Genomic DNA, 25,255 nt, shown 5'->3' on the forward strand with positions numbered 1-25,255 from the left:
GTGAAACTTCCCGAGTGTATCACTTACATTACAGATGTTTAAATATGTAAATGAGGCAATATCTAATTAAATATGCACTAATTTGCATATATTTCCAGAACAGAAATCTGAACAATGGATAAAGCTACTTTCAATGTCCCTTGTTTTATTTTGTTGACATATTAAAGGGGAACTATGCAAGATTTATACCTTCCTTTTTTCTTTAATTAAACAGCTTCGTAGTAATTGTGATGGTTAAATAAATGACTTCTAACTTGTCACAGGGAGAGTGGAGGCTCTCTGCCTTCAAGGTAGCGTCTCTTGGTTCTAAACCAACCTTGCAAGATTAGCGCCTCCGACGCGGTGGCCCAGCTCTCGTCTCTGCGGCAGCGTGACACAACCGCCCCCCGTAACCCATAATCTCTTGTTTATGACAGATGAGACTACACAAATATACAGTACACATCGTAATGCTCTTATGATACATAACGTCATCCGGCGCGCCATGGATTGCTTTCTCTCGCCGGCTTTGTTGAAAACAAATGCACATGGAGGGTTAGCAAAACAGCAGAAAAGCACCCGGACTTGCATAGTTCCCAGTCAGAAGTTTTTTTTATAAAGATAAAATGTTTTTTTGTTTTTTAAGTCATTACTTTTTTTTCTTTTTTTAATAAACTTTATTTACACAAAGTAGTGTACAAGGCAATACAAACAAGGTATGCTCGAGGTAGCTAATGCATAATAGTGCAGGAATCACATAAAGAGAGCGACAGAGAGAAAAAAAAATAATAATAATAATAATAATAATAATAATAATAATAATATAATAATATAATATAATATAATAATAATAAAAAAGTAAATAATATATTTATTTGTTTAAAGAAAGACAATAGATCACAAGTCAAATTCATGACACAAGGCTAATGTTTTTTTTTGTTTTACAGAGGTTTTTTTTTTCTTAAACTTTATTTATCATCAAATAGTAGGAACTATAATAGGAACAAGTGAAAAAGGAACAAAAAAACAAAGCGACAGACATTCCAAGACATGACAAAGGGATACATCGAAGTTTTACATCGGGGGTTGGTATCTCTTTTGATCACTCTGCAAATGACGTAAAGGAAGCGGAACTATTAAATCGTTCCGCCCGGTGGTGACCGTTTCAGGACGGAGCGCTAGTGCGGACGGACCGTGTAGCTCTCCCCAGCTGATCCATCCCATCCCGACAAAAGGTACCGTCCTCCCGGCCCGGCCGCTCCGCTAAACGGTATTTAACGTGTGTTTTATCTGTCAGACAGGTTATGGGATGTGCAGTGACGTGATGTTTCCTCCGTGTCTCCGTCAGATCATGAGCAAAGACTCCCAGATGAGAGCCGCCATCAACCACAAGCTCATAGAGATGGGGGAGCGCGAGCGGTGAGAGACCCTGCTCTGATTGGCTGCTGTCTGTTTGTCTGTTATTTATATGTTCATTATTATTAGTAGTATTTTTACTATTATTATTATCATTATTAGGTTGAAGGAGCTGCTGAGGGCGAAGCTGGTGGAGTGTGGATGGAAGGACCAGCTGAAGGCTCACTGCAAAGGTGTGTGTCTGTGTGTGTCTGTGTGTGTGTGTATTTGTATGTATAGGTTTGTGTGTTTATATAAACTTTATTTCAGACACAGGTCCATATCACAATCAAACAATATAAATAGTACAAAAATAAATGAAAAAAAGTACAAAAATACATTTCATAGAGTAGACTGTTGCACCAATGCCACCTTGGCCTAGAAGCAGGGTTCTTACGGAAGTCTTAAAAGGCATTGAATTCATTAATCTAAAAACAAGGCCTTAATTGGCATTAAAAATGTCTTAAATCAATTTTTCAAAGGTCTTAAAAATGTTAACACATGATAAGTGGTATTTTATGGTTGTAATTAGTCTCAAATCTCAAAATAATTGGTAGCATTCTGACATAGAGAAGTTTGTGACGGCCGTCACCAGCTCCCGAGTCAGTGTTTTTTGTTTTTATTTTTTATTTTATTTTGAAAGGACAGCTGGAAAGAGACACAATCTAATGTTCATGTAGCAGTCACTTTACCTTGGATCACATAGGAAAGTGGGTAAAATTGTCCCTAACCCTATGTAATTTGGTGTTTTTTTTTCTTTTTTCTGCATTTGTGTTTATTATGAAGTCGGTCTTAAATTTCATTTCAAGTGGCTTTAAAAAAGTCTTAAAGCGTCTTAAATTTTACTTGGCTTAAGCTGTAGGAACCCTGAGAAGTGAATCGGTAGCAGCTTTTCAATGGGCTTACTAGAGCCTCAATTATGTGATTCTCTGATTTGTCGAGGCGACACATAAAACTAAACGTCAACTGTCTTAAAAGTGCCTCACAGGCTGGCACTGTTTATTTATTTCCCATATCAGAAAGTAAAAAAAAAAAAGATATAGCCTAACATATAGAATCCAAGACAATGTGAAGGAGAAATGCCGAAAAAACCCTCCAGGGGCTTGTAGGGTGGCATTCTCCGACTACAGCTCTAAGCTACTGTGCAAAAAAACGTTTATACATAATAAATACAAACATGGTTTAACATGATTTAATATTGTACAATGCAATACAAAAGCTTGATTAAAAAAAATATGGTAAAAAAAAAAACATATAAAGAAATCCCAGTTTAGATAGGCAGACCATGTGGAAAGTATTGAATAAGTGCTGGCCCAGGTGATATTACAATAATTTATATATGGATAAACCATTGCATATAATATAACATAATGGCAGCGACCTCAGTGTTGTAACCACGGTGACCTGCTGTGTGCAGATGTGATCAGAGAAAAGGGGCTGGAGCACGTCACAGTGGAGGACCTGGTCACAGAAGTCACACCGAAAGGCAGAGGTAGGACACACACACACACACACACACACACACACACACAGGGTTCCCACTTGTCCTGGAAAACCTGGAAAATGGTTGACCAATTTTCCAGTCATGGGAAACGCATGGAAAATGAGAAAAAAATAGTCAAATGTCCTGGAAAATGATTCACCACATCAGCTACCAGAGCTCTGTTTGCCGTTTTCAGACTCACTAAGGATTTATTCTCTAAAGAAGTGCCTAGTGAGAAAACTAGAGACTTTGAGTTGACGAGTGTTTCCATGTTTGTGCTGTTCTATGATAAATTGATAGGAATTTCTAAGCGTGTAACTGTAAGAGATTATTACATAACTTAGAGCCACAGACTGCACATCTTTAAACCAGACTTCTGGGGCTGAGAGAGGAAGAAACATAGAAACAAAAATGTACAAAATAAGGTACAACTGTCGAAAAGAACTCTTCTCCAAAGCCTGAACGGGACAGAGGATGTAGAATAACATGTCTGTCAGACTGGAGCCGCTGGAAATGTCCTGGAAAATGATTTGAAATGACACACACTGACAGACAACAGACACCAGGGGGAGGAACACACACACACACACACACACACACACACACACACACACACACACTGAGCAGCAGCAGAGACTCAGTGTTTTAGATCTGGACTCTGGTGGAGACGTCAGAGCTTCAGGTTTATTTGTCTCCTCCATCATGTGATGTGAAGTGAAACAGTAAAACAATGTTGTTGTGTAAAGAAGTCGCAGGATAAAAGAACAACAACAGAATAGACACAGGACAGAATTGATAAAACATGGAGGTGAACTCCTGAGAGTGAAGATGAGCTGCAGCTCTCATTAGGAACAACAGAGGGCGCTGTGAGCTGCTTTAACACAACACAAAGATGAGCTGAACAGACAGTTTGGGTTTTTAAATTGTTTTATTGAGCAACTGAAAAACACAAACTCAAAATGAGGAGTTGAATTATTATAAATTAACAAAACAAACAAAAAACAAAAAAATGTGTGAAGTCCTGATTTAATGTCTCGGTATATTTTGCTTTATGGGGGTACGCTACAGGTGAATAGGGTAAAAATGCAAACTAACAGATTTCACCACGAAACTTCCCAAGTTTATCATTCACATTAAGACAAATATTCTTTGTATTACAAGTTTTGTCAAATTCTATGTTTAAATATGTAAATGAGGCAATATCTGATTAAATATGCGCTAATTTGCATATATTTCCAGAACAGAAATCTGAACAATGGATAAAGCTACTTTCAAAATTCTTGTTTTATTTTGGATATCTCTTTTTATCACTCTGTAAATGAGAGAATACTGTCACCAGTAATTTCTAAACTCAGAGCTTGTGAACGACAGAAGAAGTGACGAGTTCAACAGGTAAAAGTTGTTTCTGAAGAGTTCAGATCTGATTCACTGTTAATATTATTAATAATAATAATATTAATATTAATAATGATAATAACAACATTCTGCTTCATGTCCAGTGTTTCAGTTCGTCTCAGTGTTGATGTGGTTCAGACTACGGTGGCCCCGAGGACTCAAACACACAAAAACATGTCAGAAAGTCAGAAAACACTTTCATCACCATGACGACACGAGAGCCTCAATAACACGACGTAGCAGAGGTCAGGTTTGACCTTTGACCTCTGAACATGCAGGACGTTCTCTCTCTTTCTCTCTCTCCTCTGTTTCTCTTTCTCTCCTCTTGTTCTTTCTTTCTCCTCTCTTTCTCTCTTTCTTTCTTTCTTTCTTTCTTTCTCCTCTCTCTCTTTCTTTCTCCCTTCTCTCTTTCTCCTCTCTTTCTCTCTCTCCTCTTTCTCTCTTTCTTTCTCCCCTGTCTCTCCATCTCTCTTTGTTTCTCCTTTCTCTCTTTCTTTGTCCCTTCTCTCTTTCTCTCTCTTTCTTTTTCCCTTCTCTCTTTCTTTCTCCCCTCTTTCTCTCTCTTTCTTTCTCCCTTTGCTCTTTCTTTCTCTCTCTTTCTTTCTCCCTTCTCTCTTTGTCTTCTCTTTCTCTCTCTCCTCTTTCTCTCTTTCTTTCTCCCCTCTCTCTATCTCTCTTTCTTTCTCCCCTGTCTCTCCATATCTCTTTCTTTCTCCTTTCTCTCTTTCTTCCTCCCCTCTCTCTATCTCTTTTTCTTTCTCCTTTCTCTCTTTCTTCCTCCTCTCTCTATCTCTTTCTTTCTCCTCTCTCTGTATCTCTCTTTCTTTCTCCTCTCTCTCTCTATCTTTCTTTCTTTCTCCTCTCGTTCTTTCTTTCCTCTCTCTCTCTATCTTTCTTTCTTTCTCCTCTCTATTTCTTTCTCCCCTCTCTCTATCTTTCTTTCTCCTCTCTTTCTTTCTTTCTTTTTTCTCCTCTCTTTCTTTCTTTTTCCTCTCTCTCTTTCTCCTCTGTTTCTCTCTTTCTCTCTCTCCTCTGTTTCTCTCTCCTCTGTATCTCTCTCTCTACACGTGTGCCTGAGCCGGTCCGACCCTCTTAATTGTCCCCTGGAAACAAAACGCTCACCTTTGTGAGTCCTTTTTGTTGCTTTGCTCGTCGTCGTGCGTCGTCATGGTGATAAAGATGATGGGGAATTTGCTTTGTGTTTTGTTCTATTGTGTGTTTGTCTGTTTTTGTGTGTGTGTGTGTGTGTGTGTGTCCATGTCCATGTCCCCTCCGGGCCTCCGTAGATCTAAATCACATCAGTCTGACACGAAACTGTAACAGGAGAAGTCAAAGTGTTAATCTCCACCTGTCAGAGGAGTGGAGAGTTTGTTTGTTCAGGGTTCCTACAGCTTAAGCCAAGTTACATTTAAGACTTTTTTAAAGCCACTCGAAATGAAATTTAAGACCGACTTCATAATAAACACAAATGCAGAAAAAAGAGAAAAAGAAACACCACATCAACTACATAGGGTTATAGGGACAATTTTACCCACTTTCCTATGTGATCCAAGGTAAAGTGACTGCTACATGAACATTGGATTGTGTCTCTTTCCAGCTGTCCTTTCAAAATAAAGGCATAAAAAGTCTGGAAAAAAAAAAAAACACTGACTCGGGAGCTGGTGGCGGTGAGAGATTTAGCGTTGACGGCCGCCACTAACTTCTCTATGTCGAAATGTTACCAATTATTTTGAGATTTGAGACTAATTACAACCATAAAATCCCACTTACCAAGTGTTAACATTTTTAAGACTTTTGAAAAATTGATTTAAGACATTTTAATGCCAATTAAGGCCTTGTTTTTAGATTAATGAATTCAATCTTCCTCAAGATGTCCAGAATCTGTTTAAAATGAAGGATTCCAGTTATAACCTGAGAAGACCACTCTTATTTGAGAAACCAAAGACTCAAACTACTGTAAAAAAAAATCACTGTCTTTCTGTTAGAGGGGTTAACATCTGGAATAACTGTCCTGAAAATATTAAATTATGCTGTACTCTAGTCAGCTTTAAAAAACTTTATAAGAACAACATAATTTCTCGTTACAGTATGGAAAATTAAGTTCAATGATTTTGTACTATTTTGGGTTATGCGCTGTGTACAATTCTTTATTTTGTTGTGATCAGAAATTTAAGTGTACTGATTAATTTCAAATGTCTGTGATCTGATCCTATTGTATTAATGCGTATATATATACAGGTAATACTCAGAAAATTAGAATATCGTGAAAAAGTTCATTCACTTCCCCATGATTGCGAACTGTACTGAACCAGACAGAGAGCTTTTAAAGGCTCAGGAACCCTTTGCAGGTGTTTTGGATTAATTGGCTGACGAGGCTGTGACAATTTGAGCTACAACATTGAACTTTTTCACGATATTCTAATTTTTTGATTGGGGTTTTCATAAGCTGTAAGCCATAATAATCAAAATTCTAACAAATAAAAGCTTGAAATATCTTGCAATGCCTGTTATGAGTCTAAATAATATATTCATTTCACCTTTTAAGCTGAATTACTTAAATGAATGAACTTTTTCACGATATTCTAATTTTCTGAGTATTACCTGTGTATATATATATATATATATATATATTATTTTATTTAAATTTTTAAGGTAAAAGGGGTAGGGGTATATACGCTTTGGCTTCAACCTACACCCTTTCGGTTATATAAGCTTGATATACCGAAATAAATAAATTCATTCATTCATTCATTCATTCATTCAATCAATGCCTTTTAAGACTTTTTAAGGATCCGTAAGAACCCTGTTGTTTGTCTGACTCCTTCTCCTCCTCTTCCTCCTCTTCCTCCTCTTCTCCTCCTCTTCCTCCTCTTCTAGCGCTCGTCCCCGACAGCGTGAAGAAGGAGCTGCTGCAGAGAATCCGAGCGTTTCTAGCTCAACACGCCACTTTGTGAAGAAGACCACGTTTTTTTTTTTCTTTTCTTTTCTTTTCTTTAGTTTTTTTTTTTACTGTAAAACTCTCAGATCGTCAGATGTTTGTTCTCATTGTGAACTTTTTTGCTCAAGTGTTATTTTTATTTTCTATCGTGTGTTTTTTCATATTGATTTTAGTTTGTTATTATGCAGCAGACAACGACAAAAATGATAATAATAAAGTCATGCCTATTTTTGGTCACATTCTGCTTCATGTCCAGTGTTGATATGGTTCAGACTACGGTGGCCCCGAGGACTCAAACACAACAAAAACACAAAGTCAGAAAACACTTTCATCACCATGACGACACGAGAGCCTCAATAACACGACGAAGCAGAGGTCAGGTTTGACCTTTGACCTCTGAACATGCAGGACGTTCTCTCTCTTTCTCTCTCTCCTCTGTTTCTCTTTCTTTCTCCTCTCTCTATCTCTCTTTCTTTCTCCTCTCTCTCTATCTTTCTTTCTTTCTCATCTCTCTCTCTTTCTTTCTCCCCTCTCTTTCTTTCTTTCTTTCTTTCTTTCCCTTCTCTCTCTTTATTTCTTTCTCCTCTCTCTATCTCTCTTTCTTTCTTTTCTCTCTCTATCTTTCTTTCTTTCTCTCGTTCTTTCTTTCTCCTCTCTCTCTATATTTCTTTCTTTCTCCTCTCTCTATCTCTCTTTCTTTCTCCTCTCTCTGTATCTCTCTTTCTTTCTCCTCTCTCTGTATCTATCTCTCTTTCTCTCCTCTCTCTCTATCTTTCTTTCTTTCTCCCCTCTCTCTCTTTCTTTCTTTCTTTCTCCTCTCTCTGTATCTCTCTTTCTTTCTCCTCTCTGTATCTCTCTTTCTTTCTCCTCTCTCTCTATCTTTCTTTCTTTCTCTCGTTCTTTCTTTCTCCTCTCTCTATATATTTCTTTCTTTCTCCTCTCTCTGTATCTCTCTTTCTTTCTCCTCTCTCTCTCTCTCCTCTCGTTCTTTCTTTCTTTCTTTGTCCTCTCTATTTCTTTCTCCCCTCTCTTTCTTTCTTTCCCCTCTCTCTCTTCATTTATTTCTTCTTTCTCCTCTCTCTATCTTTCTTTCTCCTCTCTATCTTTCTTTCTCCTCTCTCTTTCTCCTCTCGTTCTTTCTTTCTTTCTTTCTCCTCTCTATTTCTTTCTCCCCTCTCTCTATCTTTCTTTCTCCTCTCTCTTTCTCCTCTCGTTCTTTCTTTCTTTCTTTGTCCTCTCTATTTCTTTCTTTCTCCCCTCTCTCGTTCTTTCTTTCTCCCCTCTCTCTATCTTTCTTTCTCCTCTCTTTTAATAATAAAAATAATAATAATAATTGCCTATTTTTGGTCAGTGTGGGGTCCTCGTCTCCTCGTGCAGAAGCAGAATAAACCGGTTCGACCCGTTCCCGTTCCTGCAGCTGGTCCAGGTTCAGAGAAATGCAGCCTGATCTGATTCTCCGCTTTGAACGTCGACACAAAGCGATTAGAGCTAAAAATAATGTTGGAATGACAGAAATGTCTTTGTGTCCTTTAAATCGTTTTGGGAACGTTACGTCAAGCAGAGAAAAAGACTTTTCTGTCAGTCAAAGAGTTTTTATTCACATGAGAGAGACAGTAAAGACAGAGAGACAAAAGAGACAAAGACGGAGGATCTAATGAGAGGATTAAGGACAGAGAGAAGAGCCCGAGGCAAAGTCTTTCTGTTCCCAGCTCCTCTCATTAAATCTAACACGTGTTTTCTTTTACAAGTTGAATGTTAAATAATTTCTAAAAGAAAATAAACTGGACGACGTGTTCACACAGAAAAAAAAAACATTTAAAAAAGGGTTGGGGACACATTTCAACCTTTTATTATCATTGTTTCATCATTTAACAACAATATAATAATCAAATTTTGTTCCTTTTCATTAAAGAATTGATTTCAAAAAAAGGATAAAAAATCTAATTAGTTGATTTAGAGCAGCTTCTAAGTTGCAAATTTTATTTTTATAAGTTGTCATCAATAATAATGTTGGTGAGGCAAGGTATCTTTATTTATATAGTGCATATTATACCAAGGCAACTCAATGTGCTCATAAAAGAAAATAGAGTAGAATAAAAGAAAAGAAAATGCATAATTACATCAACTTAATTTTGCATGTAGGCAAATATATAAAAATTTATTTGATAATAAACTGTTCTCCACATTGTCCTGAGGATTTCAACACGTCTGGACAGGTTCTGTCGGCTGAAGAAACTGCATATCAACGACATTTCATGGTGAGAATCATTTCATTTACATCTAAAAGTTTAACTAAAGTCATGAATTTGATCCTCTGTCATTGAGTTTCGTTGAGTTATGAGCTCATTTTTGCTCGTTTGACCATTTGGCTGAAAGCTACGTAATGTTTTCTAATTTCAGTCACAGCCACAACTTTTAAAAATCATTTGTTTTATTCACATAGAATAAATGACTGTATCTGTTCCACTGTTAGGGTTACTTAAAGGGATAGTTCATCAACATTTTGTCAAATTGGCCCATCGTCATAATCCCTATAGTCATAGCAGTAGGTTCGTTACCTTTATTTGTCAGTGCAAGCTATTTTTAGAACGGCGGAGCAGAGCCGTGAGCTGCTCAGAGCTACGCTACGGAGGCTCATTATGGGATTTCTTGGTTTCCCTCATCAAACTCATCAAATACACAATCCAACAACTCCACAACGCTCTGGTGGACAAGTTGTGACCTGCACATTCACCACGCTATGAGATAATAACACAACGTTACCAGACAGAGTTGTTTTAGAGGGAAATTCATGCAAAACCACTGATGTGCGTTGCCTTCAGGGACAGTTTTTCATCAAGCAGTCTCTGTATTTATGGGAGGTCGGACTAATGGACACAAAAATAAAGAATAGGAAGTCTGACAGACGTCATGTGCCCACGGTGGGGAACGTCCTGTTGAGTCCACATTTGAAAATACATGAGTTTCTATAAACTGCAGTTTCAGCACTAATATAGTATTTATAGAACATCTTCCTCCCACAGAAGCTGAAAACAAACCACAAAAAGACGTGTGGGTGTTTCAGATACAGTCGTCTCGTCTGTGTGAAGAAAGAAGTGCAAATTCATGACTTTATTAGATGTAAATGAAATGAAATCCTTAGGTCAACGTTTTGTTTTAAACGCATTAACAATGACATTTGAGTTTAAATTACATGGAACATTAAGTTGATGTAATTACCAACATTATTATTTTACCACAACTTAGGCTATAAAAAATTCTACTTTTGTAAGTTCATATATAATATTGCATCATCAGATCAATCAGTGCGTGATTTTATTTTCTTAGAAAGTCATTTCCTGTACAATAAAATGTAGTTCTTGTCGTCTTCAGACTCGTCGAGCAGCAACAACAACAGTTACACAATTTTGCCTTTGAGGAATTTGTTTTCTATGGTACAGTTCACAGGAAGTAACACACACACACACACACACACACACACACACACACACACACACACACACACACACACACACACACACACACACACACACTGAACCTGCTGGATCACGATGACTTCAGACTCGGCTGAGATTGTGTCACTTTATCCCGTCGACCTCGGGGTTTAGGCTTCTGCCTTTGTGTGTTTCTCTTTCTGAAACAGTTTGTATCAGAAGGACAAAATGTTTTGTCTGACTTTTATTCAGTGTTTTGTTCTTTAAATCTGACTAATGAACATATTGGAGCTTGTTTGGTTTGGAAAAAAAACTTTATTAATACTTGATTTAACCAGGAGGTGACACTTATGAAATATACATTTGAACAGAGTCCAGCTTCTTTATCAGTTTATTTTTGCTGCAGCTTTAAAGGTTCAAACTCCAGAAACAAACTCCTTCAGCAGCTCAGGAGGAAAAAAGAGTAGAGAAACACACTCAAGAATAATTATGATAAATTAAAAACACAACATATAAATGAGAGTAGAAGTGTAAATATAAACTGTATAAAGGAGCAGTTTGCTCTAATGAACTTTAATGCAACAATCTGGGGCCACATGTACAGTATAAACCATGAAAAGTTTATGCCACTTTCCTCATATTTCTCCAAATGTATAAAACTCCTCGGGCGGTGAGAATATGTGAACACATCTTTCAAACAGTGCGTAGCTGCTATATACTATCTTAGAACATGTTTTTCTTTCACTACATTGTGTTAATAATAATAATAGTAGTAATGATGAACTTCAGATACAGTCAGAATACCCTGCTACAGAACAAGACTGTGATGTTACACAATCACACCTGACACACCTGATCCGCACGACTTCAGGATGATGAGAGGAAAAAACACGTGGGAGTACACATACAGTACATGTATAGTACACGTACAGTACACGTATAGTACATGTGAGGTTTGTTCTTGTTGTGAACCTTTTCTCTTTTTTTTTTAATAATTCTTTTTTATTTCTTTCTTCAGTTCATCCGCACGCACCAAAAAACAGAACAAAAAATATATAACAAAATAAAATAAAAAAACACATAAAGGACAAAGCATACCTTCTCATGTGTACATACAATGGGCAACACGCTGCTAGATGCTAACACTGGCAATCAAGTCAGCAACAACAACCCAATACAAGTATCCAGTGGGCAACAGCAAACAACCAAGAACACCAGAACAACAACAATAATAAAGGGAAAAAACAAAAATACAAACAGCTATTACACCAAATTTAAAGTAAACTAACCTATTATCGATCAGCGAATTGTTAAAAATAAATAAGTAATAACATAAAAATGAAAAAAGGCAAAAAAAAAAATACAAATAAAAGAATAGGAGAAACAAAAAGCAGGAGCAAATAAACTTCAACAACAAAAACATCCATAGAGGAAGAAAAAAAACAAAAACAAAAACCACATTCATACTCATACACACCCCACACTCACGCACACAAAAGAATACACAACGCCGAGTTCCTTTAAACGTATATTTACTGTATGCTGTAGATCTGTAGATCTCTGCAGCTCTCATTTACAAGGAGTCATAAATTGAACTCCATACCTGCAAGAAAATTTTCTCTTTCTTATTCTCCTCCATTATCGACCTTTCCATATTCAAATAATAGTATTTCATCAAATGTTGTGAACCTTTTCTCAGTCTTCAATTATTTTATTTTTTCCCCACAATATCTTTCTTTGAATTTTAAGCAGCAAAAAGAAAACCAGTCTTTGACATTCCTGCAACGTGTCGTACAACAGGTGAGCTGCCTTATGATGAAAACACAAAACACTCAGATATTAACACCAAACTACCAACTTGCTTCTTCTGTCATTTAACACCACATTATCGAGTCTCATCCAATGATAGAATGAAAAATTACAGGCATTTGAAAGAAAAATAGAAAAGATAATAAAAATAAAAGATATTAATAATCACAATTTTAGAAACTGCAGAGATTAGTCATTGATTTGATTGTTAAGTCTGAGTTCTTGACATATTAAATAAAGGGCCTCCATATACATTCAGATATGTGTTTAGCCTTCAGTAAGTAAGTCATTCTTTCCAATGGTAGACTTGACAACATCTGTCTTAACTATTTAGTGCTACTTGGTTTATGAGTCCCTTTTCAATAATAACGCAATGCAATGCAAGCTTATGGTCCAATAAAATAGATTTAGAAACAATCTTTTCAGTCATGACTCTTCTTCCCAGAACAGGGTAAATGTATATTAATTAGCTAGTTACTACTTAACTAGTTTCACATCCCTTTTTTGTCTTTCTTTTTTTACTTTTCTGTCCTGCTTTGGTCCTGTTTTATTATGTCGTAAGGTTTGTTCTGTCCTTTGTTTTCTGTTTGTCTGTTACATTGTGTATGTAATTGCCTGTTTCCGGTCAAAGCTTCCACCTTTTAACTTAAAAAGATGAAACTCATCACAAAAAAAACGCAAAAACAATGAAGCACAAAAATTTGAAATGAACCGTTTTCTGTAAACTTACGTCAAAACACATTAAATAGGCCTAATAAATAGCACACACTGCAGCCCACAATCCATAATTAACAGTTCAAGATCAATAAACTTATTTCTTTCCATATTTTAGCGAGAAATAACATAATTTTGATAAAGTCTTTAAAGCTGCTCGTGTTCAGGACAGTTGTTCCAGATGTTGAGTCCTTTAACTGTCATTCTTTACATTGGTTCAAGTCTTTGGTTTTTTAATGTTCCTATGTGATTATATTATTGTATGTTCAGGGTTAATTTTGGCCCCTCTGAGCCTCCGTAAAGCTGCTGCTGCTGCTGCTGCTGCTCCATCCCATCATGAGTCTGAGGGGAAACTGATTTATTCTGGTCTTTAAACAGGAAGTGATGTCATCAGAGTGTTGATCAACACTGAAGTTACAGTAAAAACAACCCGACGCCCACGCGCTGTTACCAAACACCGTGTTGTAACGAGGCGACTGTGAACGCACCACAGGAATGTCTCAGTAATAATTACATCATTATTAATTATGTTATTAATCTTTCTTCCAAAATGTACTTACTTTATATGTCCTAATTATTAACATGTTATATATGTTAAAAATAGAAAAGAAAAGATAAGCATCTACAAAAAAGAAGAAGGAGAAAGAGAAAAAGAAAAGATAGATAGACGAGTGGTGTCCGCTGCTATTTTGTTTGTTTTCTTGTCACTATTATATGTTTCATCATCTTTAATATTTTGAAATAGAGTATAATATTGGTGTTGAAGTAAGTCAATGTAACTATAACAGCAGAGAGGGGCAGGTACTATAAGTTTTCTTCATCCTGCTCCTTTTCATTCATGGTGACAATGTGTAGCTACATTATGTAAATATGTGCAACCATGTGTAGAATGTAAACCATGAATGAAATAAATCAAAATGAAATGAAATTAAATATATTGATCTTGTCTAACCTTTTAATGACTTTAGTTATTTTCACTCTTTGATGCTGAGATGTTCAAATACAGTTTCAAGTTTAGCACAAAGGTAAAAACAGAAATAAGATTCACATCTCACACAATCAAATCTACAAATACAGAAATAAATAAATAAAGTGTGAATCTCAGTGAACACGTCACTCTGCTGTTATTGTAGTTTTATCAGATTCAGTCTCTTTGTTCTTTTTGTTCTTCAGTGTCGAGATAGAAAGATAAAAATCTAACTTGAACTCGAAGCTGGAAAATTCACCCTGAAACCAAAAAAGTTCAGCTTCACTCGGAGGTTTTAAAGTGTTGCTGTCCTGTTGTTTTATTTTGTGTGTCTGTTGTTGTGTAACGTTCAAGGACTAAAGAGAGAGAATAAAGTCCAGTTCACACCTGAGTTTACTCACAAACACCTGCTGTTGATTCAGGAACAACTCCAGCAGCTTTGGTTTTTTACACTTTCTGCTTTTTATACTTCGACAACTTCTTCTTCCTCCTCCTCCTCACTGCAAAAACTCAAACTCTTACCAAGAATATTTGTCTCATTTCTAGTCAAAACAATCTCATTCTACTTAAAATAAGACTCATCACATCAAAAGTAACTTGTTTTTAGACACTTTTTTTTACTTCTTTCAAGCATATTTTCACTTGAAATAAGTAGAAAAATCTGATAGTGGAGCAAGTTTTTCTTTCTTATTACAAGCCCAAAAAACCCTGCTTTCACTGGCAGATTTTTCTACTTATTTCAAGTGAAAATACGTTTGAAACAAGTGAAAATTATCTAAAAACAAGTGAATTTTTTAGGTGATGAGTCTTATTTTAAGTGGAAAGAGATTAGTTTTGACTAGAAATGAGACAAATGTTCTTGGAAAGATTTTGGGTTTTTGCAGTGCTCCTCCTCCTCCTCCTCCTCCTCCTCCCCCTCCTCCTCCTCTGACTCATCCCCTCTTTGTGTCTGTGTCTCAGTCTGTTGTTGGAATCAGTTCGACCACAGACCGAACCTGAGGCTCAGGTGCTTTGATGTGCTCAGGCTCCGCCCACTCGCAGGTAAAGGGGGCGTGGCCAAGCGGCTGTCCAGTATAAAGAGGTTGTGGTGTTCACTGGGCGCAGCCAGCGTTTCTCTCTCTCTCTCTGCATCTGTGTGCTTCATCCCACAGGTAAACGAGGTTTTCTACCTGACGACAGGTGAGTTTAACTTTGATTTATTTTCATAACATTTAAATATTTTCCATTGCTGCAGATTTAACTGTTTAATTCTTCACAGTTTATTTTTATTTCTCCATCCTGATGAACCCTCCTCCACTGCAAAAACTCAAAATCTTTCCAAGAGTATTTGCCATAGGCTATATCTTGTCAAAATGTCTCATTTCTAGTCAAAACTAAACTCTTTCCACTTAAAATAAGACTCATCACTTAAAAATTTACTTGTTTTTAGATAATTTTCACTTGTTTCAAACAATTTTTCACTTGAAATAAGTAGAAAAATCTGCCAGTGAAAGCAGGGTTTTTTGGGCTTGTAATAAGAAAGAAAAACTTGCTCCACTATCAGATTTTTCTACTTATTTCAAGTGAAAATCTGCTTGAAAGAAGTAAAAAGTGTCATAAAACAAGCTACTTTTTTATGTGATGAGTCTTATTTTTAGTATCATTTGATTTATTTTGACTAGAAATAAGACAAATATTCTTGGATAGATTTTGAGTTTTGCAGTGTCCTCTCTAACAGTCGCTCTGTGTTGCGTTCACTGCCTCCTCCTCCTCCGCAGTTACCGTAGTTTTCCTCCTCCGCTGCACCTGAGCCGCAGCCGACAACAGAACAGGTGAGGCCGCGGGGAACTCTGGGAAATCTCCAGGATGGAGCGCGCGCTGCAGCCGGCCGCTCTCCTCCTCCTCCTCCTCCTCGCGCTCTGGTGCTGCTGCAGTGAGTGACTCTGATGATGATGATCAATAATAAACTTGATCAGCTCTGATGATCAGTTTCCAATCACCGACTCTATCTGATGACGTAACGTGTGTGTGTGTCTGTTGCAGCCGCTCAGCGCGTGGACTTCGTGTCTCCACGTAGAGGAAGCGACAGCGGAGCGACCAGACTCACCATCTCTGGATCCGGTGAGAAGTCTTTGTGAATATAATTTAGCTACAAGATAATAATTCATGAGTTTATTTATTTAAAATCTGAATTTAGACACTGGTTATTGATTTTTGAAAGTTGCACTGTTATTTTTGGATTTGCATGTTGTAGTATTTCACACAGAGCATCATCTATTTGTTGCTTTGTTGTGCGTAAAATGAAATAAAATAAATAAAATGTACTGTTTTGTGTGCAGGGCCGTTGCTAGGAATTCTGGGTCCCCTTAAAGAATACTAAAGTGGGCCCCTCCCCCTAACTTTTCCTTTTTTTTTTTCTTAGACTACGTATGTATTATCGTTTTTTATTTAGCCTACTTTGTTTTGATGCTAATGCAGCATTACACTGCAAAAACTCAAACCTTAGCAAGAATATTTGTCTTATTTCTAGTCAAAACAAATCTCATTATACTTAAAATAAGACACATCATATTAAAAGTAGCTTGTTTTTAGACACTTTTTACTTCTTTCAAGCATATTTTCACTTGGAATAAGTAGATTTACAGATAAGAATCTGACAGTGGAGCAAGTTTTTCTTCCTTATTACAAGCACAAAAAACTTACTTTCACTGGCAGATTTTTCTATTTATTGTGAATTTAAGTGAAAATTATCTAAAAACAAGTTAATTTTTAGGTAATGAGTCTTATTTTATGTGGAAAGAGATTAGTTTTGACTAGAAATGAGACATTTTGACAAAAAATAAGACAAATATTCTTGGAAAGATGTTGAGTTTTTACAGTGTACTATGAGTATTAGTCAGGGTCTTACGCAGAATAAATCAGTCATACAAAGATTAGACTACTGGGGTTTTTATGGGCCCCACTGGGCGCTGGGCCCCTAGAATTATCATCACCTTTCTCCCCTATACAACGGCCCTGATTGTGTGTGGTGGTGTGTGGTAATTCACAAAAAATAGGACTTTAAGTGTATTTGACTTATAATATTAAATTCTAAATATTGTACTTTTAAGCAGACTCCACAGTTTATTTAAATTGTTGATTATATAAAGCATTTACGTTTATGTAACTTAAAATTTTAAATTCTGACCATTATATTTAAGTTGACTATGAACTATGAACAAATTAATTTTCTCTACTGTCAATAACTTAAACCATTTGAGGCAATCATTTGATGAAAGTGGTTTAAGTACAATCAACTTGTCCGGGTTAACAGTGTATAGGCTCCATCTATGAAAGATAGAAATATATCGCGACAGATAAAACTGATGACAGGAAGTTGTAGTGATCGGTTTATGAATGGTCTGTCTGGTGTGTCTGCAGGTTTCGCTCAGGAGCGTCAGTTCCAGCTGAACCCGACCGACGACTCGTTCGGGAACCAAGTGACTCTGGTGTCGGACACGTTGTCCGTCCCCTGTGACGTGGAGAGAGACTCCACACACGCGAACCAGATCCTCTGCTACACCAGGTAGGTCCACACCTGTCCTCACCTCTGTGATTTTATTTTATAAGGTTAAAGGGATACGCCAACATTTTTTTTTTTCGTGTCTTGCCTCACTCCCGGGTCCATGACCAGCAGATAGACACCATCCTTTCGACTGTGCGTGCAGTAACGAGGGAGATAGAGCCGTATCGCCTGTAATTAGCTTAGCTCAAACACTGGAAGTGTATGGGTAGTGTTAGCCTGCCTCCACCTAAAGTCATCAGAGAAACTCTTCAGCAACTCTAAATGGAAACCGGCGGGCCGATCTTCGTCTCAGAGCTGACAAAACTCTCCGGTAAGGCATCTTGAGCGGTCAAATGCCGCTAACGGGACGAGATCGGTCAAAACGGAGGGTTCAAGCAAAGACGCTTTATTTTGGTTCAAGCTAGCTACATCGAGGGTAGGTTAGCTTCCTATTTCAAAGTAAAAGCACAAATTCTATCGTCATGGTTTTCTGTATGTAAAGGGCAACAGGTGTTTTATTTTGTGAAAGTAACCGGAAGTGCGTTGGTCACAACGGCTAGCTTGAGTAGCACCGAATTCGTCCGAACAAAATTGTAAACAGCTGGTATTTAGACAAATTAATGACACACTGCTGATCTAAACGGCTACTTTCTCACCTAAACATGTTTGAAATGTGGATAAAGTGATATATTTACAGAGTTTAGAGCTAAAATGAAACCAGCTTCTGACTGCTGATTTCGGCTCGGGTAGGAGGCAGGCTAACACTACCCATACACTTCCAGTGTTTGAGCTAAGCTAATTACGGCGATACGGCTCTATCTCCATGGTTACTGCACGCACAGTCGAAAGGATGGTGTCTATCTGCTGGTCATGGACTCGGGAGTGAGGCAAGACACGGGAAAAAAAAATGTTGGAGTATCCCTTTAAAGTTTACTGATGTTTTTATATATTATATAGCTGTGGAAAAAAATTAAGAGACCACTTCAAAATGATCAGTTTCTCTGGTTTTTACTATTTGTAGGTTTGTTTTTGAGTAAAATTATTCTAATATTAATAATAATATTCTAATTATTATTATTCTATGAACTACTGACAACATTTCTCCCAAAATTGAAATAAAAATCTTGTCTTTTAGAGCAAATTTATCGGCAGAAAATGACAACTACACTGCAAAAACTCCAAATCTTACAGAGAATATTTGTCTTATTTCTAGTCAAAACAAATCTCATTATACTTAAAAGACTCATCACATTAAAAGGTAGCTTGTTTTTCGACACTTTTTTACTTCTTTCAAGCTAATTTTCACTTGAAATAAGTAGAAAAATCTGACAGTGGAGCAAGATTTTCTTTCTTATTACAAGCACAAAAAACTTGCTTTCACTGGCAGATTTTTCTACTTATTTCAAGTGAAAATTTGTTTGAAACAAGTGAAAATGATCTAAAAACAAGTTAATTTTTAGGTGATGAGTCTTATTTTAAGTGGAAAGAGATTAGTTTTGACTAGAAATGAGACATTTTAACAAGAAATACGACAAATATTCTTGGAAAGATTTTGAGTTTTTGCAGTGTGGTCAAAATAACAATGATGTTTTAAGTCTTTTCAGACCTTGACTAATAATAATGCAAAGAAAACATGTTCATATTCATTGCTCAACAACACAACACAAATATTTGAACTTGGGAAGAGTTTATTAATCAATTTCAGTGGGAAAATGTCAATGTTTAATCCCCACAGTGTTTTTTATAATCTTCTGTCTCATTAAGTCAAATAAGTTGTGAGGTTTTTTTTAAACTGGAAACTTAAGAAACATTTGTGAAAGTGGTCCCTTAGTTTTTTCCAGAGCTGTATATATACTGTATATATTTCCTGGGCAACATCCCAGCTGTGGTTTCTGATGTTATGGTCTGTCGGTGTGTTGTGTGTCAGGGCGATGCCCAGAGCTCAGTACTGGGTGCGAGTCAGCGTGGACGGCGTTCCCATCCCAGATAAAAACATCTGTCGCGGCGACTACAGACCGTATCACTGCAGCATCTACGTCAGTTCTACACACACACACACACACACACACACACACACACACACACACACACACACACTCTCTGGTTACTAACAGTCAGTCTTCACTTCCTGTTCCTTCAGACCGTGTGGTATCGAACCCCGACCATCGACTCCATCTCCCCGGTCACCGGCCCCCCAGGTACAGTCACACTCTGTCTCATATGATGATGATGTGTGTGTGTGTGTGTGTGTGTGTGTTAAAGGGATAGTTCAACATTTTGGCAAATTGGCCCATATGCCATAATCCCTATAGTCATAGCAGTAGGTTCGTTGCCTTTAATTGTCGGTGCAAGCTGTTTTTAGAACGGCGGAGCAGAGCCGCGAGCTGCTCAGAGCTACGCTACGGAGGCTAATTATGGGATTTCTTGGTTTTCCCTCATCAAACTCATCAAATACACAATCCAACAACTCCACAACGCTCTGGTGGACAAGTTGTGACCTGCACATTCACCACGCTATGAGATAATAACACAACATTACCACACAGAGTTGTTTTAGAGGTAAATTCATGCAAAACCACTGATGCGCGTTGCCTTCAGGGACAGTTTTTCAACAAGCAGTCTCTGTATTTCCCTCTAAAACAACTCTGTCTGGTAACGTTGTGTTATTATCTCATAGCGTGGTGAATGTGCAGGTCACAACTTGTCCACCAGAGCGTTTTGGAGTTGTTGGATTGTGTATTTGATGAGTTTGATGAAGGGAAACCAAGAAATCCCATAATGAGCCTCCGTAGCGTAGCTCTGAGCAGCTCACGGCTCTGCTCCGCCGTTCTAAAAATAGCTTGCACCGACAATTAAAGGTAACGAACCTACGGGCTGTGACTATAGGGATTATGGCAATGGGCCAGTTTGCCAAAATGTTGAACTATCCCTTTAAACGTTGTTCAGGAACCGTGGTGACTGCGTACGGACGGATCTTCACCGACGTCTACGGCAGCAACACGGCCAAGAGCTCCAACGGCCTCAACGTCCGCTTCCTCAGGTCCTACATGGGCGGGATGCCCTGCGAGATGCTCAAACCAAACTCTGACGAACTGTGAGTTTTTATTCATCATTATTTTTTATCTACAGTAGAAATATAAAGTCCAGATGTTGCATCACAGTTTAGCTGCAGGTGAAACTCTGCCGACATCCTGATGTGGTATAGAAACCAGGGTGTCCGCGGGGTCTTGAAAAGTATTAAAAAGGTGATAAATCAATTTTGGGAAAATTAAGACCCTTAAAAAGTATTAAAAAGTCTTTTCACAACTTTATAAAGTGTTACATTTTTAAGGTATTTTTTCTGAATTAGCTGTCCAAGAGTTTGAGTCCTAAAAAACATTGTGTGGCGCAATGTTTTTTTGTTTAGTTTTTTGATAAACTTTGCCTTGGATTTATTATCCTAGCCTATTTTGAATTCTGTTGTATCATAGTGGTCTAGAGTCTTTATCACAAACTAAAACTGTTACGTTAAAAGCGTCACTGATGTAAATGGTTACAGCTTGAAGTGGCGGTGAGGTATTGAAAAATATTGAGAAGGTCTTGAAAAAGTCTTAAAAGGGTATTAAAATTAACTTCAAGATTCCTGTATATACCCTGTAAACGTATATAAACGTATATAAACGTGTGTTAACGTGTGTTAATGTGTGTGAAGCTACCAGCTGCGGCTGCGGGCCGAGACGTCTCACTGGGGCTGGATGAGCTGCAGGATGACGGGGACGTACGTCGGTAAGAAGCTGCACAGCTGCTGCTGCTGCTCACACACACCTCACTGATAAAACCAGATGTAGTGTAACCATGACGACGTGTCTGTCTGCACTAGGTCACCACAACCTCAGCTACATCCTGGACAACGACTTTGGAAGGTACAGTAAAGCACCAAACTGATCCGAGTTCAGTCTGAAAACATTTGAGTTGAGCTGATCCGAACTGTATTTCTGCTTCATGAACGTTATCGTGAACGCGTTCATTCTGGCGTTTGTGAACGGTGCTCTCTCACAGTACGACTTCGTTCAAGAGTGAGCCAGGTTTCCAAATGTCTAAACCCTGTTTGGATACAAAGATGAAACCTGACTCATGGTTTCAGTGTTAAAACTGGTGAAAACAACAAAATAGTTGTTTCAATTTAAATTGACAGAGTGTTTTGAGTGTGCGGTTGCTATTTTGTTGTTTTCTAAGTCTTAGAATTATTTTACCAACGGATGAGCGGTGACCTTTTTCATTAAAACTGATAAAATAACTCTTGTCTGTGGTTCTATTATGGGCTGTGGCAATAATTTGTGAAAATAAGATTGCAGCAACATATTTTTTATAAAAAAGAACTACGAACTGGTTCATTTTTGGAACTCAGTGTGAACTTAGTTCAAAGTTCTGAATTATGAACTAGTTCATTTTAAACTTTGTGAACTGAACTTTGAACCAGTTGATCTCCCAGCTGACCGACCGTAGAGAATAATAATCCCCACTCTAAATAGCTACCTGACATACTGTAGCACCACTGACTCTTTAACAAACATGTTGTAAGATCAACCAGCTCAGTCTCAGCTTAGTGTGCGTCAAGTGTTTCCTTGTGTGTGTTTTTTTGTAGGTTTTGTATTAACTTTGTCACTAATTTTTATTCAGATCATCTTCGTTCTCACTGTAACCGTCATCCTGTTCTGTAATGAATCAAACTTTTCTAGTTTTTATTGTCATTAATAATCCGATCACTGAGTTCTATGACACGTTCTCATCTCCTGGGTACAACGGAGTATCAGGGCCACATTAGCAAATAAAAAAATCTCAAACTTCGAGAATAAAGTCGTAGATTTACAACTTTATTCTCATAATGTTATGACTTTTTTCTCGTACAATTAAGACTTTATCTCGTAATGTTACGACTTTATTCTAGTAATGTTATAACTTTTTTCTTGTAAATTTAAGACTTTATTCTCATAATTTACGACGTTTTTCTCGTAATTTATGACTTTATTCTCAAAGTCTGTGTTTTCTTTTTTTTCTCAATGTGGCCCTAATACTCCGTCGTACCTGGGCGACTGTTGCTGTGAGAATCTGCTCCCAGTTTACCTCTGTCTGACTTTGTTTGTTCAATGAAGATAAAAACTAATACCCCTCCTCCCCCCTCTGCAGGAGTACTCCAGAGAAGCGTCTGTACCGAGTCTCGGCGGTGGGGAAACTGTCCATGTTCCAGACCTACGCAGGTAAACCAGGAGGAGACAGAGACCAGAGACCAGAGGACAGAGTCTGTCTTCACTCTGGTTTTCAGGGTTCTTACGGATCCTTAAAAAGTCTTAAAGGGCATTGAATTCATTAATCTATAAATAAGGCCTTAATTGGCATTAAAATGTCTTAAATCAATTTTTCAAAAGTCTTAAAAATGTTAACACTTGGTAAGTGGGATTTTATGATTATAATTTGTCTGAAATCTCAAAATAATTGGTAACATTCTGACATAGAGAAGTTAGTGGCGGCCGTCAACGCTAAATTTCTCACCGCCAGCAGCTCCTGAGTCAGTGTTTTTTTTTTTTTTTCCGGACTTTTTATGCATTTATTTTGAAACAACAGCTGGAAAGAGACACAATCCAATGTTCATGTAGCCGTCACTTTACCTTGGAAGTGGGAAAATTGTCCCTAACCCTATGTAATTTGTGTGTTTTTTTCTGCATTTGTGTTTATTGTGAAGTCGGTCTTAAATTTCATTTCAAGTGGCTTTAAAAAAGTCTTAAATTTAACTTGGCTTAAGCTGTAGGAACCCTGGTTTTTATTCTTCTCCATGTTCAACGTCTCTCTGTGTCTCTGTGTCTCTGTCTCCATGATCAGAGGTGACGGGCGTCTCTCCGTCCAACGGCAGCCTGCTGGGCGGGACGCTGCTGACCGTCCACGGGCGCTACTTCGACCAGACCGACCGGCCGGCGCGAGTCCTCGTCGGAGGTAACTGTCCCTGTCAGGGTGGAGAGTCCTCATCTGTCTCCTCCTGTCTCCTTCACCTGTCTCCTCCTCCTGTCTCCTCCTCTTGTCTCCTCCTGTCTCCTTCCTTCCTCTTCTATCTCCTCTTGTCTCCTTCCTTCCTCTCCTGTCTCCTTCACCTGTCTCCTCCTCTTGTCTCCTCTTGTCTCCTTCCTTCCTCTTCTATCTCCTCTTGTCTCCTTCCTTCCTCTCCTGTCTCCTCTCCTGTCTCCTTCACCTGTCTCCTCCTCTTGTCTCCTCTTATCTCCTTCCTTCCTCTCCTATCTCCTCCCGTCTCCTCCTGTCCCACCTGTTGCCGTGACAGCATCAGTACAGTGTGTTCATCGTCTCGTCTCGTCTCGTCTCGTCTCGTCTCGTCTCGTCTCGTCTCTGGTGAACAAAGGTTGTCATGTTGTCGTGCAGGAGTTGTTGTGCGACGGTGATAATCCTTTTCAACACAACAGCAGCTCAACATTCCTCACAACAAAAGAAACGTGTGAAAGAAGCAGAAAGAATCCGACGACGGAGCTCAGAGACGCAGCCGACCGCGACCTTTAACCTCTCATCGCTCGCTTTCATCCTGTCGCCGATCACATCGTCACGTTTGACACCTGACGAGGACCAATCATCAGATACAGAAAACATTTTAATATCTAAAACGTTTAGACTTTAATCTGGTTGATGAAAAAGTTTATATGATCAGATTATTCAGCTTTAAATCTACAGAAAAACTAAAAACTAAAAACATTCAAGTGAAACAGTCGTTAGGATCAGTCCTCTGTGTTTCTTTAGAGTCTTTTTAAAACCAAACTGTGACCAGATCTCAGAGTTCAAACAGACTTCATGAGTATCTGTCCGTCTGTCATCAAAGATAATCAGTATTGATCAGATAAGGAAGCGTCACATGAGCCTCAGATAACAAACACATCACTGACACCAACATGACAAGTCATTATTGAGACGTTCAAAGTCAATGTCATGTCAGGTGTCGTTGTAAAGCTCTCTCTGTCCTGAACAATTATGTAATTTCCTTCGTATCCACAACAAATCATTAAAGTACGATTGACAATAACAATCTATGTAGTTTTACAGTCCAAGTCTTTAACGGCCGTTTTCTCAGAAAGAGTTTTTCAGACTCAGACTCTGAGCTAGAAATCTCCACTTCAGCAGCACTTACAGACACCAAACCTTCCAGTTTGATCCCTTTCTATATTCTGAAGGTTTTTACAGAGGGGATTGTTGATATATCATTCACAGCCTCATTTATACAAAGTTTTGTTCCTAAAAACATGGCGAAATTGGATTTTTTAGGGCTGGTGACAGTATTTTATCATTTACAGAGTGATAAAAAGAGATATCCAAAATCCTCCTCTGTAAAAACTTCTGACTCTAATATGTCAACAAAATAAAACAAAGTAGCTTTATCCATTGTTCAGATTTCTGTTCTGGAAATGTATGCAAATTAGCACATATTTCATCAGATATTGCCTCATTTACATATTTAAACATAAAATTTGACAAAACTTGTAATACAAAAAATAATTGTCTTAATGTGAGTGATGAACTTGGGAAGTTTCATGGTGAAATCTGTTAGTTAATTTTTTCCCCCTATTCACCTGTAGTGTCTCCGCTTAAT

The 25,255-nt window shown here is 37.8% G+C and overlaps 2 protein-coding genes across 2 annotated transcripts in view; both read left to right on the forward strand.

Annotated features, from left to right (window-relative positions):
* The first annotated feature begins 1,135 nt into the window (after positions 1–1,135).
* On the forward strand, positions 1,136–7,276 carry LOC146977952 (transcription and mRNA export factor ENY2-2-like). The gene is made up of 5 exons (XM_085790306.1): positions 1,136–1,214; positions 1,328–1,398; positions 1,498–1,568; positions 2,792–2,866; positions 7,130–7,276. Exons 2-5 carry the CDS (start codon positions 1,331–1,333, stop codon positions 7,204–7,206), a joined length of 291 nt encoding a protein of 96 aa, XP_085646432.1. The 5' UTR covers positions 1,136–1,214; positions 1,328–1,330; the 3' UTR covers positions 7,207–7,276.
* Positions 7,277–15,128: 7,852 nt separating this feature from the next.
* The window catches only part of pkhd1l1.1 (PKHD1 like 1, tandem duplicate 1), a 76,834-nt gene continuing 66,707 nt past the window's right edge, over positions 15,129–25,255 (forward strand). The window contains exons 1-11 of the mRNA XM_085790543.1: positions 15,129–15,155; positions 15,266–15,293; positions 16,137–16,214; positions 17,514–17,658; positions 19,565–19,673; positions 19,778–19,835; positions 20,584–20,731; positions 21,329–21,402; positions 21,497–21,539; positions 22,804–22,874; positions 23,494–23,604. Of these exons, the coding sequence (XP_085646669.1) occupies positions 15,129–15,155; positions 15,266–15,293; positions 16,137–16,214; positions 17,514–17,658; positions 19,565–19,673; positions 19,778–19,835; positions 20,584–20,731; positions 21,329–21,402; positions 21,497–21,539; positions 22,804–22,874; positions 23,494–23,604 (892 nt within the window). The remainder of the gene's footprint in view (positions 15,156–15,265; positions 15,294–16,136; positions 16,215–17,513; positions 17,659–19,564; positions 19,674–19,777; positions 19,836–20,583; positions 20,732–21,328; positions 21,403–21,496; positions 21,540–22,803; positions 22,875–23,493; positions 23,605–25,255) is intronic.

Source organism: Trachurus japonicus, chromosome 11 (assembly GCF_045865225.1).
Source record: "Trachurus japonicus isolate A0001 chromosome 11, Traja_1.0".
In the NCBI taxonomy this organism is placed as follows: Eukaryota; Metazoa; Chordata; class Actinopteri; order Carangiformes; family Carangidae; genus Trachurus; species Trachurus japonicus.